Source organism: Mustelus asterias, chromosome 1 (assembly GCF_964213995.1).
Source record: "Mustelus asterias chromosome 1, sMusAst1.hap1.1, whole genome shotgun sequence".
Classification (NCBI taxonomy): Eukaryota; Metazoa; Chordata; class Chondrichthyes; order Carcharhiniformes; family Triakidae; genus Mustelus; species Mustelus asterias.
This window is the reverse complement of record NC_135801.1, coordinates 20,742,609-20,761,351: the sequence shown is the minus strand read 5'-3', so window position 1 is coordinate 20,761,351 and position 18,743 is coordinate 20,742,609. Positions and strand designations below refer to the sequence as shown.

Below are 18,743 nucleotides of genomic sequence, written 5' to 3'. Positions count from 1 at the left end.
TGACTTTGATGCAGCAAATGAAGGTTGCTTGAGAAAGTAAAGGTACACAATGAGGAAGCATTCACAACCACCATAGTAGTACTATTTGCCATCAAAATGTAGACAATGATACAGTTCAGTCAATTCTCACAGTTGGGGTCAAAAAACAAAGTATAAAATTGCCCAATTGAAAACTTGGGTAGAAATCCCACTCAGAGATGGCAGAAGCCTGGGCTTGTTTAGAGGGGGCGATTTAGTGCCAAGGCTGCAGCGTTCTAAAGTCATATTTCAACAAACGATTTACAGGTTCTGCTGCCAAATTTAAATGAAAATATATGTTTGCCCGATATTAGTTGTATTTGGAGGATACCAATGGGAAGGGAGGAGAAACAAAGAGGGGGGGGGGCAAGAATAATTTACACAAACAATACGATCTGCTAACTTATACGAGATCATTCAAATGACCTCAGATGTCAATATGCAAATCTAATTGTATTTGACAGTACAGAAAATACTATAGAGGATATCTTACCACAAAACAAAGCAGAAATGCTGTCCTCATGCTCTGAAATAGGAAACTGTGGTACAAAGATAACACATTCAAGGGAGTACAGTAAATTGTGAAATTTTGCAGTGCACAGATATACGTCAACACAGTTTAAACAGCAGTTAGATAAATACGCACATAAAAATGTTCCTGCTTTAATAGAACGATTTGAATTCTAGCCTGAAATACATCTAGTTTGCAGCCCAAGTGCAATGCCATGATAGTCCAACTCTTTTGAGTTAACTACTTAAACAAACTGAGGGATAAAGTAAAAGGAGCAGCCCCTTATAAGGGGAACTGTCCAAAACAAAAAATAAATGAAACTTAAAAACATTAAACCAAGGAAGATTCCTTGTAAGTTTCAGTTTACACTCACACTGCTGCCAATTGGGACAGTCCCAAAATATGACAGTACCAATGCATTTTTGAACAGGGTCTTGGCTGCACTCAAGATCTTTGCTCCAATAGTGAAATTCACAACTGGTATATTACTTCATATAATGCATACACTGGCTAATATACTATTTGATATATAGCAGATTTTAGATAACTAGTTATATGTGAATTTGGATGCATAATAAAATATCCACCAGTTTCTAGGTTAATATGAACTTCATATTTATAAAAAATTAATCAGCAAGACTAGACTCCAATTGGGTGGGAGAGAGAGAGAAGTATCAATTAAAGCTGCCATCAGAAAGAACTTTGCAGTTGTATACTGCCTTTTGTTACACATTTTGGAAGTGTCCCAAAGTAGTTCAATGCATCATGTAGTTACTGCTTTGAGATTGGGCATGGCAACCATTTTGCGCAAAGACCCACTAATGGACTACCAGCATAAACTGAGAGGAATGTTGACCAGCATACCAGGAACACTTCTAGGGCTTCTTCAAATAGTACAATGCAATCTTTAATGTCCACCATAACCAGAATATCCAAATGATGCTCCCATTTCATGCCTTATTGAAAATATTGTACATCTGATAATGCAGCAATAACAAGGTACAAGTGAGATTTTAACTCACGATCTCATAAATCAGGAGGCAAAATGGTTATAACCTGAACCATGCAGATTGAGAAACACACTGGGTTGCTGTTATTCCTCTGCATACTAGTATTGCTATGATTGCTAGCATTGTATCAAATCCAACTCTAAAACCAACAACAAAGGATTACATGCATGATAAAGAACAAAAGCAACATGCTCTAGATCAATATTCTCTGGAGTTTAGAAGAATTCTTAAGGAACGTGACTAAGCAGATGTTGGGAGGATGGTTTCCCGAGCAGGAGAATCTAGAACTAGAGCTGTCAGAAAAAGGGGTCAGCCATTTAAGACTGAGACAAAGAAAAAATTTCTTCACGGTGGCACAGTGGTTGGCACTGCTGCCTCACAACGCCAGGGATCCGGGTTAAATTCCAGCCTCGGGTCACTGTCCGTGTGGAGTTTGCACATTCTCCCCGTGTCTGCGTGGGTTTCCTCCGGGTGCTCCTACAGTCCAAAGATGTGCGGGTTAGGTTGATTGGCCATGATAAATTGATCCTTAGTGTCAGGAGATTAGCAGGGCAAATATGTGGGGCTACGAGAATAAGTCCTGGGTGGGATTGTGGTCGGTGCAGACTCGGTGGGTCAAACGGCCTCCTTCTGTACTGTAGGGATTCTATGATTCTATGAAAGAGCTGTGAACCTTTGGAATTCCGGAGCGTTATATAGCACAGGTTGAGATTGTTGGAGGCCAATCATTTCAGGGCATTACTGCAGGAATTCATCAGAACAGTGTCTAGGGCCTAACCATTTTCCACCACTTCACCAATAACCTTCCCTTCACCACAAGGTCAGAAGTGGAGCTATTTGCTGATGATTAGAGCTGAGCATTGTACAATCATAATTCCTCAGATAATGAAACAGTCCACGCCTGCATGCAGCAAGATTTGGACAATATCCAGGCCTGGTCTGACAAGTGGCAAGTCACATTTGAATCTCAAGTGCTAGGCAATGGCAAATTGCAACAGACAATCTAAATACTGCCCTTCATATTTAGTGATATAGTTATTGCAGATTCCCACCGTCAACAACCAGGAATTCCACTGGACTATCCACAAAAATGCTATAGCAGCCAAAGTGATTCAGAGCCTTGGTATTCTACAAGGCACATGAAATGCTCTCTCTAAACTGTTTAACTGTGCAGCAATTCACAACGTACCCCCCAATGAAACCAAAGGGCCACGCACAAGCAACATTCTCTGCTGTGCGCCAAGTTTGTGCACGTTAATCTTAAAGGGGCTGTGCAGTGCAATAAACAGGCTGCACACAATAAGGAAAATTAGAGGAAGCAGGGACGATAAGTCAGGAGTGCAGCAGAATATTCTCCTCTTGGTTGGATAGGAGTAGCTACAACAATACTGAAGGTCAACACCATAGCGTTCCGCATGATCAGCACCTCACCCACTAATCAATGTCTAACTCCTACGTACTGTGACTGCAGTGTGCACTGCAGAAACTCAACCAGGCTTCTTTGGCAGTAGCTCCAAAACCATTTTCACCACATCTCAGCATAATGGGTGCACGGAAACACAACCATTTCCATCCATCCTGACTTGGACAGACACTGCCACTCCATCACTGCTGGGCAAAACCCTGGAACATTCTATAAATGGCATTTGTGCCACACTAGTGCCAGACACTGACCATCTCCTCAATTGTTCACATTATTTATTAATGACTTGGATAATGGCATCGAAAGTCTTATATCTAAATTTGCTGATGACACAAAGTTAGGTGGCATTGTGGACACTGTAGATGATAGCGCACAATTACAAAGGGATATTGATAAATTAGGTGCACAGACAAAACTGTGGCAGATGGATTTCAATCTAAGCAAGCGCAAGGTTATTCATTTTGGACCAAAAAGGATAGATCAGGGCACCTTCTAGATGGTATGAAGTTAAATACAGTAGATGTCCAAAAAGACTTGGGGGTTCAGGTGCATAGAATGCCACAAACAGGTGCAGAAAATAATCAAGGCAGCAAAGGGAATGTTGGCCTTTAGAGGACTGGAATACAAGGATCCAGATGTTATGCTGCAGCTATATAAAACTCTGGTTTGACCCCACTTGCAGTGCCGTGAGCAGATCTGGGCACCACACCTTAGGAAGGATATACTGGCCCTGGAATTTCAGGAGTTTAATTATGAGGAGAGATTATACAATTTAGACTTCTTTTCTCTAGAATTTAGAAGGCTAGGTAGTGATCTGATTGAAGTCTTCAAGATACTAACAGGAAAAAGCGGGTAGATAAAGATAAACCATTTTCACTGGTTGGAGATTCTAGAACTAGAAGGCATAGTCTAAAAATTAGGACCAGACCATTCAGGAGAGATGTTAGGAAGCATTTCTACACACAACGGGTGATAGACGTTTGAAATTCTCTTCCACAAATGGCAGTTGATACTCAATCAGTTGCCATCCTTAAATCTGAGATAGATAATTTTTTGCTAAGCAAAGGTATCAAGGGATATGGGCCAAAGGCAGGTATACAGAGTTAGGCAATAGATCAGCCAGGATCTCAACAGCGGAACAGGCTTCATGGGCTGAATGGCCTACTCCTGTTCCCATGTTCATATGCTCCTAACGAGAGCATTGCCATCTTTGAATATCCCACCTTTAACATCCTGGGGTTACGATTTACCAGAAACTTAATTGGAACAGCAGGCCAGAGGTTGGGAATACTGCAGCAAATGACTCCACCTCCTGATTTCCCAAAGCCTGTCCACCATCTACCAGACACACGTCTGGAGTGTGCTGGATTATGCTCCATTGCCAGGATGAGTGCAGCTCCAACAGCATTCAAGGAGCTCGACACATCCGGACATAGCAGGCCCGCTTGACTGGCACACCATCCACCACCAACACCATATATAATTCACCAAGCCTCCTTCGACAGCCCCTTCCAAACCTGCAACCTCTACCACCGAGAAGAACAAGGACAACAGCTGCATGGCAACACCAGCACCTGCAAGTCCCCCTCCAAACTGCACATTACCTTGACTTGGACTACATCGCAATTCCTTCACTGCCACTGGGTCAAAAACCTGCAACCCCCTTCCTGACAACACAGTGGGTGTTACTGTACCACGTGGACTGCAGAGGTTCAAGGTAGCACCTTCTCGAGAGGAATTCAGCATGAAAAATAAATGCTGGCCACACCAGTGACACTCATATCCCATAAAAGAATAAAACATGAATACAAAAGCAAATCTATAATATATTACATATTATTTACGAATAAAAAGCAGCTTTGTGGACACACCTTCACAACGCAAACTGCAACAGTTCAGGAAGGCAGACCAGTAACCTCAGGTCAACTAAGTTACCACACAAAAATAACCACAGCAAACATTCCAGCCCCACCCTTCCTTCTCTGCTTTCAGAAAAACAGTAAGTTTAAAAAACAATTAATTGGGAGTGGGCTTTACCTGGTAAAAAAGCTGGCAAGTGTGCCCAGTTTTTTGTATTTGGTCTCTTGCTCTGAAGGGTTGTCAGCTTGATTGTAGCTGTCTCGCGAAGAATTTAGACTGATGTCAGTAAACTGTGCTTCATCTGTTTCCAGATTTACAATTGCACTCGAGTTACTGGTAACTAAACTATCTAGAATATCCTCGTTGCTAACAGACAGGGTTGTGGACAGTTCTGTGCTGAGACTTGAAATACTGCTTACAGATATATCATCAGCCTTGTTTACTGCTCTGCTTGATGGACTGTAAAGCTTCACATTATCATAACCAGATCGAGGAAATGTTGAAGATTTTCGCAATGCATTGTCAGTCTCAATACGAATAGCTGGTGAACACATGCCAGGTGGGAGACTACCCGAACCTTGTCCAAGTTTATCTTGCGTCAATCCAGTTGTTTGGGATGAATCGGTATTGTTTGTTCTGACATTTAACACACCACAATGGATGGGTTCTGGATTTCCAATTTCTAATGTGGGAATGCCCGAGTCCTCAGAATTAAGGCTATTACTGTCTTCATACCTAGAGCAGTGCAAATTGTGCTTGTATTTTGGTACAGATAAGGACCACATTGCCTTCACTTCACAGTTTTGAAAATTCACAACTTCACAATTATTGACACACTGTCCAGCAGGGGTCATGAAGTCCGTGCAAATTCTGTCCTCCAGTATCTTAGGTGGGTTGCTGTATGTACCTAAAATAAAAACCAACATTTTGAAATAATAAACTGAGGTATAAAAAGAGGTTATAAGCATTAAAGACAATGCTACAAAGGCACACAATTAACAGCTATGGTAACCCTATAAACAAAGATCGTAAAAACAGCTTTTCATACCAAATTTTAAAAAAATAACTATTTCAAAAATGTTGTTTTTGAGTCAAGCTGCTAAACTGCGAAAATGTTTGACATATTTCCTTCAGAGAATATGTTACTATCTAGTTAGAACCAAATATCAACACTACCAAAATTGACATTCATTACAGATCAGCATGGGATTCCTATTATTTTGATAGTTATTAAATTGCAATATAGAGAAAGAAAAGACATTTAATTTAAGACAAGTGGGCTGAACCACATAGCATGTTAGCGTAGCATGCCAGTTCTTTTAAATCCAATCCATATTAATGGCAAAAAAAATCTTCTGTGATCATAATTTTACATGAAATCTGCTGAAAATGTCTAAATGCAGTGCTTGCTAGATGTGTCCCCAATGCAAAACTGTTAAAATTTGAATAAGACTGATAAAAGTGCAGCATGCAAAACTAAGAAAGTCCACAGCAAACGCAAACCAAAGGAAGCTATGCTTTGTATCACGCCAAGGATGCTTATTGAGGAATGCTCAATTCTGAGACTGGATGTGGGAAGTAGAAACATGTTCCATTTCCCCAGCAATGGTACACAACGGTGAGCACAATAATGAGCCAAAAGCATCATTTTTCAGAAGGCTTAAACAGATGACTGGTGCCAACATGATTTTTGTTTATAAGTGGCACAGAAATAGCTTTAAGTTGTTCTTGCTCATCAGTATCAAGTCAACCACTGGAATTTTTATTCAACTTGTTAAACATTTAAAAATGCGGTTAATATCTAAACAGGCTATTTCTCTTACCCTGTGCTCTCGGTCTCAACTGCAAATTACTTCTTCCATTTTCACATCTATCAACGAGGAAGTTAATCTTGTGACTACTATTTCCTGGCCCTCTCAATAAGAACTGTGCTTCAATGACAAGGAAACACAGCCTTTAAATAGCTACTTTGCACCAGTCATTACTGACACTCTCCTTAGACGTCATTAACACAAAATAGAGCAGACCCTATATTTCTCAATGTCGAAGTGGATGCGGATCTAATCTCTGAAAGAATAAGGCATTCTCAAATTAAACAGATTTACTAAGAGAGCTCCTTGCTTAAATATTTAGCAGTTCAGTGGAGTCAGGGCTGGTTTCCATCGACTGATAAGATTTGAATGTATCAATGACAAAAATGGCAAAAAATCAGAACTGGGAATTCGTAGGCCAATAAACTTGTCTAGGACAAGAGGAAAGCTGGTAGATAACCTGAAATACTCGATGATGATGGCACAGTGGTTAGCACTGCTGCCTCACATGCCAGGTACCCAGGTTCGATTCCAACCTTGAGTGACTGTCTGCGTGGAGTTCATATATTCTCCCTGTGTCTGCCTGGGTTTCCTCTGCTTTCCTCCCAAAGATGTGCAGGTTAAGTAGATTGGCCATGCTGTATTGCCCTTTAGTGTGCAAAAATGTGTGGGTTGCATGGGTTAGCCATGGTGAATGCTCGAGGTTGTGAGGATGGGGTGGGCCTGGGTAAGATGCTCTTTCGGAGAGTCAGTGCCAACTCAATGGGCCAAATGGCCTCCTTCTGCACTGCAGGGATTCTACGACCACCCAGAAAAAAAGACCCTGAGCATAACTTCTCGAAGAGTAGGTCATGTTCCACTAACCCAGTTTTTTTTGAAGAGGTCTCTAGATTAGTGAACAGAGGTTGCCCAATTAACATAGTGTACAGGGATTTTCAGAAACCTTTCCAACGATCTCTCACATTGAAAGCTAATTTATAAAATCTGTGGGATGGAAAGGTGTTTCCTGGGATGGATACGAGACTGGTCATATTGTTTTTTTTAAGGCAAATCTGAGGAACATTTCCTCTGGTGGGGCATTAGTCTGGGTCTCTGGATTACCAGTTCAATAACAGAACTCTTGGGGCTAAAGGGATATGGGGGGGGGGGGGGGGGGGATGATCAGAATATTGAATATCAGCCATGATCACAATGAATGGCGAAGCAGGCTCGAAGGGCCAAATGTCCTACTCCTGCTTCTATTTTCTATGTTTCTACTACTATGCCATCATTCACTTACTTTTGTTATGGTTCTTTGAAATTTGTTACTTGACTAAAGTTTTCGGATGGTTAAGCTATGATTCGTTCAATGGTTAAGATATGAGGAATTATTTTTAAAGTAAATTAACATGTACAGACAAAGAAGTATAAGAGACCCCCACTGCCCCCAATGTTTCTGAGAACATTTATACAAATTTAGTGCCAGTGCAAAGTAATTTTGACTCTGCACTTACTGAAGTAGGGCAAGACTTCCTCTTCCAGGCATCACATAACGATATCGAAATTAATTTAAATTCAGACAAATTAGATTGTATAATTGCCACTTTCATGTGTGCATCTGAATTTGCAAAATAGCAAATTCACCAACTAAATGTCGGGAGGGGTGGAGCTTTAAAGAGAGGAACCATCATTCGGTTGAGATAAACAAACAGAATTGAACTGTATAAAAACCACAACTCTCACATACCACAGCAGAGGTTAGCTTAGTTTTCTCAGTAATCAAGTACTAAAACCACTTTCTTCACCTGTGTCTAAAGCCACATTTTTTTTAAAAATAGATTGATTCATCAGTCATATGAAACGTCAGTGAATCACCTTAACAGTACTCAAAAGCCATGTTCCAAAAGAAATCCATCAAATAACCATTTGGCCAAGATTCCTTCTTTGAAAAAAGTGAAGGAAGCAGGTGACAGAGGGTAGTTAAGCACTGCACCCCAATTGCCTGAAGCAATTAAGTTATTGCTGGGGTACGGTTCTATTGATATGACAAGCACTTTCCTTCCATGACTTCTCAGTCAAGTCACCATTATCCAAGGAATCTTAATGGGGAGTGTCAGGAGGATAGGGATTGGAAACAGACACTAGACAATCACAGCCAAAAGGATAAAAAGGGCGTTGTATATATCTAGCGTTGTCTCAGGACATCCCAAATCACTTTATAGCCAATTAATCATTTTTGAAGTGGTCATTGCGGCAATGTAGGAAACACAACAACCAATTTACACAAAGCACAGTACCACTGAGCGTCAGCCCCCTGGCAGGGGTGAAACCATGATCAGGCAGGAAATGAGGCTAGCCCATTGCACTTAGAACAAAGAACAGTACAGCACAGGAAACAGGCCCTTCGGCCCTCCAAGCCTGTGCTTCTCATTGGTCCAACTAGACCATTCGTTTGTATCCCTCCATTCCCAGACTGCTCATGTGACTATCCAGGTAAGTCTTAAACGATGCTAGCGTGTCTTCCTCCACCACCCTACTTGGCAGCGCATTCCAGGCCCCCACCACTCTCTGTGTAAAAAACGTCCCTCTAATATCTGGGTTATACCTCGCCCGTCTCACCTTGAGCCCGTGACCCCTCGTGATCGTCACCTCTGACCTGGGAAAAAGCTTCCCACTGTTCACCCTACCTATACCCTTCATAATTTTGTACACCTCTATTAGGTCTCCTATTAGGTCTCCCCTCATTCTCCGTCTTTCCAGGGAGAACAACCCCAGTTTACCCAATCTCTCCTCATAGCTAAGACCCTCCATACCAGGCAACATCCTGGTAAACCTTCTCTGCACTCTCTCTAAAGCCTCCACACGTCCTTCTGGTAGTGCGGCGACCAGGACTGGATGCAGTACTCCAAATGTGGCCTAACCAGCGTTCTGTACAGCTGCAACATCAGACTCCAGCTTTTATACTCTATACCCCGTCCTATAAAGGCAAGCATACCATATGCCTTCTTCACCACCTTCTCCACCTGTGCTGCCACCTTCAAGGATTTGTGGACTTGCACACCTAGGTTTCTATACTCTTGATGGCTCTGCCATTTATTGTATAACTCCCCCCTACATTAGTTCTTCCAAAATGCATCACTTCGCATTCATCTGGATTAAATTCCATCTGCCATTTCTCCACCCAATTTTCCAGCCTAACTATATCCTGTATTGTCCGACAATGTTCATCGCTATCCGCAAGTCCAGCCATCTTCGTGTCATCCGCAAACTTGCTGATAACACCAGTTACACCTTCTTCCAAATCATTTATATATATCACAAATAGCAGAGGTCCCAGTACAGAGCCCTGCGGAACACCACTGGTCACAGACCTCCACCCTTCGACTGCTACCCTCTGTCTCCTGTGGCCAAGCCAGTTCTCTACCCATCTAGCCACCTCTCCTTGTATCCCATGAGCCTTAACCTTCTTAACCAACCTGCCATGAGGGACTTTGTCAAATGCCTTACTGAAATCCATACAGACGACATCCACGGCCCTTCCTTCGTCAACTGTTTTTGTCACTTCCTCAAAAAACTCGACCAAATTTGTAAGGCACGACCTCCCTCTTACAAAACCACGCTGTCTGTCACGAATGAGATTGTTCCATTCTAAATGCGCATACATCCTGTCTCCAAGAATCCTCTCCAACAACTTCCCTACCATGGACGTCAAGCTCACTGGCCTATAATTACCCGGGTTATCCCTACTACCCTTCTTAAATAGTGGTACCACATTCGCGATCCTCCAATCCTCAGGGACCTCACCTGTGTCCAATGAAGAGACAAAGATTTCCGTCAGAGGCCCAGCAATTACATTTCTTGTCTCCCTGAGCAGTCTAGGATAGGTGCCATCAGGCTCTGGGGATTTGTCAGTTTTAATGTTACCTAAAAAACCTAACACTTCCTCCCTTGTAATGGAGATTCTCTCTAACGGGTCAACACCTCCCTCTGAGACACTCCCAGTCAACAAGTCCCTCTCCTTTGTGAATACCGATGCAAAGTATTCATTTAGGATCTCCCCTATTCCCTTGGATTCGAAGCATAATTCCCCTCCTTTGTCCCTGAAAGGTCCGACTTTTTCCCTGACAACTCTTTTGTTCCTAACATATGAATAAAATGCCTTAGGATTCTCCTGTCTGCCAAGAACATTTTGTGACCTCTTTTTGCCCTTCTAACTCCCCGTTTGAGTTCTTTCCTACTCTCTCTGTATTCCTCCAGAGCTCCATCTGTTTTCAGTTGCCTGGACCTAACGTACGCCTCTTTTCTTTTTGATCAGATCTTTTTGATTAGGGGTGTGCTGATGCCTGCAATTGTGGTTTGCCTAAACTAGGGTTGAGTAAATAGCCAAAAGGTTAAATTGAGGCTTTACCTGATGCAATTTTCAAAGCCATCTCGGCCTTTTGGCTAAGATGAAGCATTAGAGCAAGCCCGGGAGAGGGAGCAATGCCTCATCCTGTCAGTTTTGATCTTATTTGATTTTGTTTTGTCAGCTTGGAACTTATTTGTCCGTCATGTGGGGACCATGATTGGGCTTAATTTGAGTTGGCTCTTTTGATTGAAAAAAAGTGTACAAGACCCTGGGATGGGACATGAATCCACAACTATCTGACTCATGAGACAAGGGTGGTAATCCCTGCAGACATGTAAATTTGTCCCTTTCAAAACTCTCTCACATGCAATTCCAGTGCAATAGGCTAGAATGAGAGCAAATGTGAGACAGTCTAATTGCCTTGCTTGCAAATATTCTGAGCTCCGACTATTAAGTGGCCACTTCAATTTATTCATGACAAACTAAAGTCAAACCATGGATCTTAATAGCATATGCTGTTTAACCACATATACTACCAAACTATTTATTAAAAAAACAGAATTTCTGATTGAAGCAAATGTTTATGGAACCATAAAAACCAAACTATTAAATTCTTGTCGACCTATTTAGAGTATGGTATTAGCAAAAACTGCAGATACTTGAGAGATGGGGGTGTGCGGGGGGAAGAGGGATGGGGGTGTGTAGGGGGGGGGGGAAGAGGGATGGGGGTGTGCGGGGGGGGGGGGGGAGAAGAGGGATGGGGGTGTGCGGGGGGGGGGGAAGAGGGATGGGGGTGTGCGGGGGGGGGGAGAGGATGGGAGTGTGGGGGAAAAACGATGGGGGTGTGCGGGGGGGGGGGGGAAGAGGGATGGGGGTGTGCGGGGGGGGGGAAGAGGGATGGGGGTGTGCGGGGGGGGGGGGGAAGAGGGATGGGGGTGTGCGGGGGGGGGGAAGAGAGATGGCGGTGTGCGGGGGGGGGGAAGAGAGATGGGGGTGTGCGGGGGGGGGGGGAAGAGAGATGGGGGAGTGCGGGGGGGGAGATGGGGGTGTGCGGGGGGGGGAAGGGAGATGGGGGTGTGCGGGGGGGGGGGGGAAGGGAGATGGGGGTGTGCGGGGGGGGGGGGGAAGGGAGATGGGGGTGTGCGGGGGGGGGAAGGGAGATGGGGGTGTGCGGGGGGGGGGGGGGAAGAGACTTGGGGGGGGGGGAAGAGAGATGGGGGTGTGTGGGGGGGGGGAAGAGAGTCGGGGGTGTGCGGGGGGGGGGAAGAGAGACGGGGGTGTGCGGGGGGGGGGGGGGAAGAGAGACGGGGGTGTGCGGGGGGGGGGGAAGAGAGACGGGGGTGTGCGGGGGGGGGGGGGAAGAGAGACGGGGGTGTGCGGGGGGGGGGGGGGAAGAGAGACGGGGGTGTGCGGGGGGGGGAGGGGAAGAGAGACGGGGGTGTGCGGGGGTAGAGACGGGGGTGTGCGGGGGTAGAGACGGGGGTGTGCGGGGGTAGAGACGGGGGTGTGCGGGGGGAGAGACGGGGGTGTGCGGGGGGAGAGACGGGGGTGTGCGGGGGGAGAGACGGGGGTGTGCGGGGGGAGAGACGGGGGTGTGCGGGGGGAGAGACGGGGGTGTGCGGGGGGAGAGACGGGGGTGTGCGGGGGGAGAGACGGGGGTGTGCGGGGGGAGAGACGGGGGTGTGCGGGGGGAGAGACGGGGGTGTGCGGGGGGAGAGACGGGGGTGTGCGGGGGGAGAGACGGGGGTGTGCGGGGGTAGAGACGGGGGTGTGCGGGGGGAGAGACGGGGGTGTGCGGGGGGAGAGACGGGGGTGTGCGGGGGGAGAGACGGGGGTGTGCGGGGGGAGAGACGGGGGTGTGCGGGGGGAGAGACGGGGGTGTGCGGGGGGAGAGACGGGGGTGTGCGGGGGGAGAGACGGGGGTGTGCGGGGGGAGAGACGGGGGTGTGCGGGGGGAGAGACGGGGGTGTGCGGGGGGAGAGACGGGGGTGTGCGGGGGGAGAGACGGGGGTGTGCGGGGGGAGAGACGGGGGTGTGCGGGGGGAGAGACGGGGGTGTGCGGGGGGAGAGACGGGGGTGTGCGGGGGGAGAGACGGGGGTGTGCGGGGGGAGAGACGGGGGTGTGCGGGGGGAGAGACGGGGGTGTGCGGGGGGAGAGACGGGGGTGTGCGGGGGGAGAGACGGGGGTGTGCGGGGGGAGAGACGGGGGTGTGCGGGGGGAGAGACGGGGGTGTGCGGGGGGAGAGACGGGGGTGTGCGGGGGGAGAGACGGGGGTGTGCGGGGGGAGAGACGGGGGTGTGCGGGGGGAGAGACGGGGGTGTGCGGGGGGAGAGACGGGGGTGTGCGGGGGGAGAGACGGGGGTGTGCGGGGGGAGAGACGGGGGTGTGCGGGGGGAGAGACGGGGGTGTGCGGGGGGAGAGACGGGGGTGTGCGGGGGGAGAGACGGGGGTGTGCGGGGGGAGAGACGGGGGTGTGCGGGGGGAGAGACGGGGGTGTGCGGGGGGAGAGACGGGGGTGTGCGGGGGGAGAGACGGGGGTGTGCGGGGGGAGAGACGGGGGTGTGCGGGGGGAGAGACGGGGGTGTGCGGGGGGAGAGACGGGGGTGTGCGGGGGGAGAGACGGGGGTGTGCGGGGGGAGAGACGGGGGTGTGCGGGGGGAGAGACGGGGGTGTGCGGGGGGAGAGACGGGGGTGTGCGGGGGGAGAGACGGGGGTGTGCGGGGGGAGAGACGGGGGTGTGCGGGGGGAGAGACGGGGGTGTGCGGGGGGAGAGACGGGGGTGTGCGGGGGGAGAGACGGGGGTGTGCGGGGGGAGAGACGGGGGTGTGCGGGGGGAGAGACGGGGGTGTGCGGGGGGAGAGACGGGGTGTGCGGGGGGAGAGACGGGGGTGTGCGGGGGGAGAGACGGGGGTGTGCGGGGGGAGAGACGGGGGTGTGCGGGGGGAGAGACGGGGGTGTGCGGGGGGAGAGACGGGGGTGTGCGGGGGGAGAGACGGGGGTGTGCGGGGGGAGAGACGGGGGTGTGCGGGGGGAGAGACGGGGGTGTGCGGGGGGAGAGACGGGGGGTGTGCGGGGGGAGAGACGGGGGTGTGCGGGGGGAGAGACGGGGGTGTGCGGGGGGAGAGACGGGGGTGTGCGGGGGGAGAGACGGGGGTGTGCGGGGGGAGAGACGGGGGTGTGCGGGGGGAGAGACGGGGGTGTGCGGGGGGAGAGACGGGGGTGTGCGGGGGGAGAGACGGGGGTGTGCGGGGGGAGAGACGGGGGTGTGCGGGGGGAGAGACGGGGGTGTGCGGGGGGAGAGACGGGGGTGTGCGGGGGGAGAGACGGGGGTGTGCGGGGGGAGAGACGGGGGTGTGCGGGGGGAGAGACGGGGGTGTGCGGGGGGAGAGACGGGGGTGTGCGGGGGGAGAGACGGGGGTGTGCGGGGGGAGAGACGGGGGTGTGCGGGGGAGAGACGGGGGTGTGCGGGGGGAGAGACGGGGGTGTGCGGGGGGAGAGACGGGGGTGTGCGGGGGGAGAGACGGGGGTGTGCGGGGGAGAGACGGGGGTGTGCGGGGGGAGAGACGGGGGTGTGCGGGGGGAGAGACGGGGGTGTGCGGGGGGAGAGACGGGGGTGTGCGGGGGGAGAGACGGGGGTGTGCGGGGGGAGAGACGGGGGTGTGCGGGGGGAGAGACGGGGGTGTGCGGGGGGAGAGACGGGGGTGTGCGGGGGGAGAGACGGGGGTGTGCGGGGGGAGAGACGGGGGTGTGCGGGGGGAGAGACGGGGGTGTGCGGGGGGAGAGACGGGGGTGTGCGGGGGGAGAGACGGGGGTGTGCGGGGGGAGAGACGGGGGTGTGCGGGGGGAGAGACGGGGGTGTGCGGGGGGAGAGACGGGGGTGTGCGGGGGGAGAGACGGGGGTGTGCGGGGGGGAGAGACGGGGGTGTGCGGGGGGAGAGACGGGGGTGTGCGGGGGGAGAGACGGGGGTGTGCGGGGGGAGAGACGGGGGTGTGCGGGGGGAGAGACGGGGGTGTGCGGGGGGAGAGACGGGGGTGTGCGGGGGAGAGACGGGGGTGTGCGGGGGGAGAGACGGGGGTGTGCGGGGGGAGAGACGGGGGTGTGCGGGGGGAGAGACGGGGGTGTGCGGGGGGAGAGACGGGGGTGTGCGGGGGGAGAGACGGGGGGTGTGCGGGGGGAGAGACGGGGGTGTGCGGGGGAGAGACGGGGGTGTGCGGGGGGAGAGAGATGGGGGTGTGCGGGGGGAGAGAGATGGGGGTGGTGTGCGGGGGAGAGACGGGGGTGGTGTGCGGGGGGAGAGACGGGGGTGTGCGGGGGGGGAGACGGGGGTGTGCGGGGGGGGAGACGGGGGTGTGCGGGGGGGGAGACGGGGGTGTGCGGGGGGGGAGACGGGGGTGTGCGGGGGGGGAGACGGGGGTGTGCGGGGGGGAGACGGGGGTGTGCGGGGGGGGGAGATGGGGGTGTGCGGGGGGGGGAGATGGGGGTGTGCGGGGGGGGAGATGGGGGTGTGCGGGGGGGGAGATGGGGGTGTGCGGGGGGGGGGGAGATGGGGGTGTGCGGGGGGGGGAGACGGGGGTGTGCGGGGGGGGGAGATGGGGGTGTGCGGGGGGGGGGAGATGGGGGTGTGCGGGGGGGGAGATGGGGGTGTGCGGGGGGGGAGATGGGGGTGTGCGGGGGGGGGAGATGGGGGTGTGCGGGGGGGGAGATGGGGGTGTGCGGGGGGGGAGATGGGGGTGTGCGGGGGGGGAGATGGGGGTGTGCGGGGGGGGGAGGGGGGTGTGCGGGGGGGGGAGATGGGGGTGTGCGGGGGGGGGGAGATGGGGGTGTGCGGGGGGGGGGGGGGGGGAGATGGGGGTGTGCGGGGGGGGGGGGAGATGGGGGTGTGCGGGGGGGGGGGGGGTGATGGGGGTGTGCGGGGGGGGGGTGATGGGGGTGTGCGGGGGGGGATGATGGGGGGGTGCGGGGGGGGTGATGGGTGTGTGCGGGGGGGGTGGTGATGGGGGTGTGCGGGGGGGGGGTGATGGGGGTGTGCGGGGGGGGGGGTGATGGGGGTGTGCGGGGGGGGGGTGATGGGGGTGTGCGGGGGGGGGTGATGGGGGTGCGCGGGGGGGGATGGGGGAGGGGGGGGGGATGGGGGAGGGGGGGGGATGGGGGAGGGGGGGGGATGGGGGGAGGAGGGGGGGGGGGTAGTGGTGGACAGTTTGCCGGTGAACTGACTCCACTGAGGCGCAGCGCCCTCACTGCCCCGGGAAGGTGCCGGCGGGTCCGAGTTCTCACCTGCCCCCTGGACCGGGAGCCGGAGCCTCCGGCACGGATACGGAGCATCGCTCGACTCTCCATTTACCCGCGTCCCGGGCGGCTGGACTCTGCCGGGGACGGCGTTTAGTTGCTCGGGTCCCGGCCCATCCTGGGAGCGACCTTCCATGGGCCTGGGGGCTGGACTCCGGCGGGCTGGGGGGGTGGCTCAGCTCTGAGCCGCTTTCCGGAACTTTCCTTCCGGCCCTGCGTTTGCGTCCGCCATGCTGAAACACGCTGACGTCACGGCAACAGAACAATCAATCGATCATCGAGTCCGTTCACTGATTCAGACTGAAGCAATCGAACGGGTGGCGGAAAATGCGCGTGCGCACTGAGTTGGGCTCGCTGAAACAAGATGGGAACTTTTGGGAGATGCGCATGCGCGCGTATTGGGGCAATGCGCATGCGCTTTGTGTACTGGGGTAATGCGCATGCGCTTTGTGTACTGGATCATTGACCATTGTGTTTTTCGAATCATAAAATTGTTGCAGGAAAGGAGGAGGCCATTCGGCCTGTTGTGCCTATGCCAGCTCTGCAATAGCAATAGTCCCACTCCCCTGCCTTTAGTCTGCAATGTTATTATTTCTCTTCACTGATGTGGAGACCATCTGAGCAATTGCTTCTCCATTTTCTCCCTCCCACTGGCCCACTTGGCCAGACCCTCTAATTCCCCCCCCCCCAACCCAACCCACTCCCTGAGCTCGCTTCCTTTTAAAGTTTATTTATCAGTCACAAGTAGGCTTTCATTCACACTGCAACGAAGTTACTGTGAAATTTCCCAATCTCCTCCAGTTTCTCTCCTTTCTCCTGTTCGCACTTTGCTGAGCTCATTTTGTCAATGAGACCCACCTCTTTCTCTAGGCCTTCTTCTCACAAAACTGCTGATCACCCAACATCTCCTCCTGGCCTCCATGTTAGCCAATATTGTTAACGTTCACCTGTATTCTGACAACATCCTCATCGTAAGAAGTCTCACAACACGTGCTTACTCCAGTCCAACGCCAGCATCTCCACATCATAACATCCTCATCACCATGATCAGGAGTTTTAGAATGGCAGGTTTTCCTCCTCACCATCCGAAGAGTTGGTGCGGAACACATGGCACCAGCTCTGTCCGCCCCTCAGCAATTTCACACTCCACTGAGCACTAGTTGGCTGGAGACGGGACTTTTGTCTTTTACTCGGGAGGAGTATTCCAAACTGGCACTCCAGTGCAATACCGAGTGCTGCTGCACTGTTGGAGGTGGGTCTTTTCGGTTAACGTTAAAGCAAGGTGCACCGTCTGTCCTCTCAGCAGCACTATTTGAGGAAGTGTGTGGGAAATTTTTCTGGTGGCCTATTTAATATTGATCTCCCAAACAAAAACTAAAATAATTAAAAAACAGAAAATGTTGGAAATACTCAACAGGTCATGGCAGCATCTGCAGCGAGAAAAAGGTTTGAGATCGATGACCTTCCCTCGGAACTGGAAAAAGTTACTGATGTAATAGGTTTTGAGCATGCCTCTCCTAATTTTGTAAATTTCTGACTTATCAGATCACCCCTCAGCCAAGGTGGGGAATTAAGCGACAGGCCACTGAAAGCATGGGGTCATGTTCGTGCAAAACTATCACCCAACCTGCACTTGGCCTCCCCAGTATAGAGGAGATTACATTTTAAACAATGAATACACTGGGCTAGATTGAAAGATGCATATGTAAATCACTGCTTCACCTGGAAGGAATGTTTGAGGCCTTGGATGATGTGGAGATAGGAGGTAAAAGGGTAGATGTTACGTCTCCTACATTTGCATGGGAAGTGCCAAGGGAAAGGGATGAGTGTTGGGCGTGATGGAGGAGTGGGCCATGATATTATGGAGGGAATAGACCCGTCAGAATTCTGGAATAAATATCTTGTTATTTCTTTCATTACAGTTGGAGAGAACTTGCTGTTCACAAATTGGCTGCCATCTTTCCTACATAACACATTGAGTACATTTCAGAAGTACTCTATTGCCTATAAAGGACATCCTGAGATATGAAAGGCACCATATAGATGTGATTTATTCACTTGTATTCAGAAGTGGTTAGTAGCTAACAATTCAATTAACACAATGGAGATAAGATTGATTTTAAAGTTGCGTTGTCGACGATGCCTGTCATTAGAAAACAGGACAGATTTATGAAGTTAATGTTAAGATGAATTCAAATGATTTATGACCTTCTCCCCCATAATGACAAGGCTAGAATTAGAATAGTACAGATATATTGGAGGGTTGCGAGGCCAGACATTAGAGATTGGGATGGGTGGGGATTTAAAGGGATCTGAAAACATGCTACATTCACTGACAAAAGGATGTTGCATTCGTCATGAAATCCAACTTCAAGGCATCCAAGGAATATTTATTAGCTCCCCTTCCCCAAATTGTTCATCAGTTCGAGTTTGCATTTATCTTAAATCAGATGTGTTTTGTAGTACATTTATTTTGCAATAATGCTGATTGATTA

At 51.1% G+C, this 18,743-nt stretch overlaps 1 protein-coding gene across 2 annotated transcripts in view; it reads right to left on the bottom strand.

Annotated features, from left to right (window-relative positions):
- LOC144492207 (TBC1 domain family member 14-like) overlaps nt 1-16,504 on the bottom strand; it is an 82,659-nt gene extending 66,155 nt beyond the window's left edge. The window contains exons 1-2 of one of the 2 annotated variants that reach the window (XM_078210219.1): nt 16,237-16,504; nt 5,000-5,729 (exon numbers count right to left, since the gene is read on the bottom strand). In XM_078210219.1, the coding sequence (XP_078066345.1) occupies nt 5,000-5,729; nt 16,237-16,384 (878 nt within the window). In that variant the 5' untranslated portion in view covers nt 16,385-16,504. Of the gene's footprint in view, nt 1-4,999; nt 5,730-6,645; nt 6,725-16,236 lie in introns of those variants that run through there. The other variant, XM_078210220.1, reaches the window with a different exon arrangement.
- Between the last annotated feature and the right edge of the window lie 2,239 nt (nt 16,505-18,743).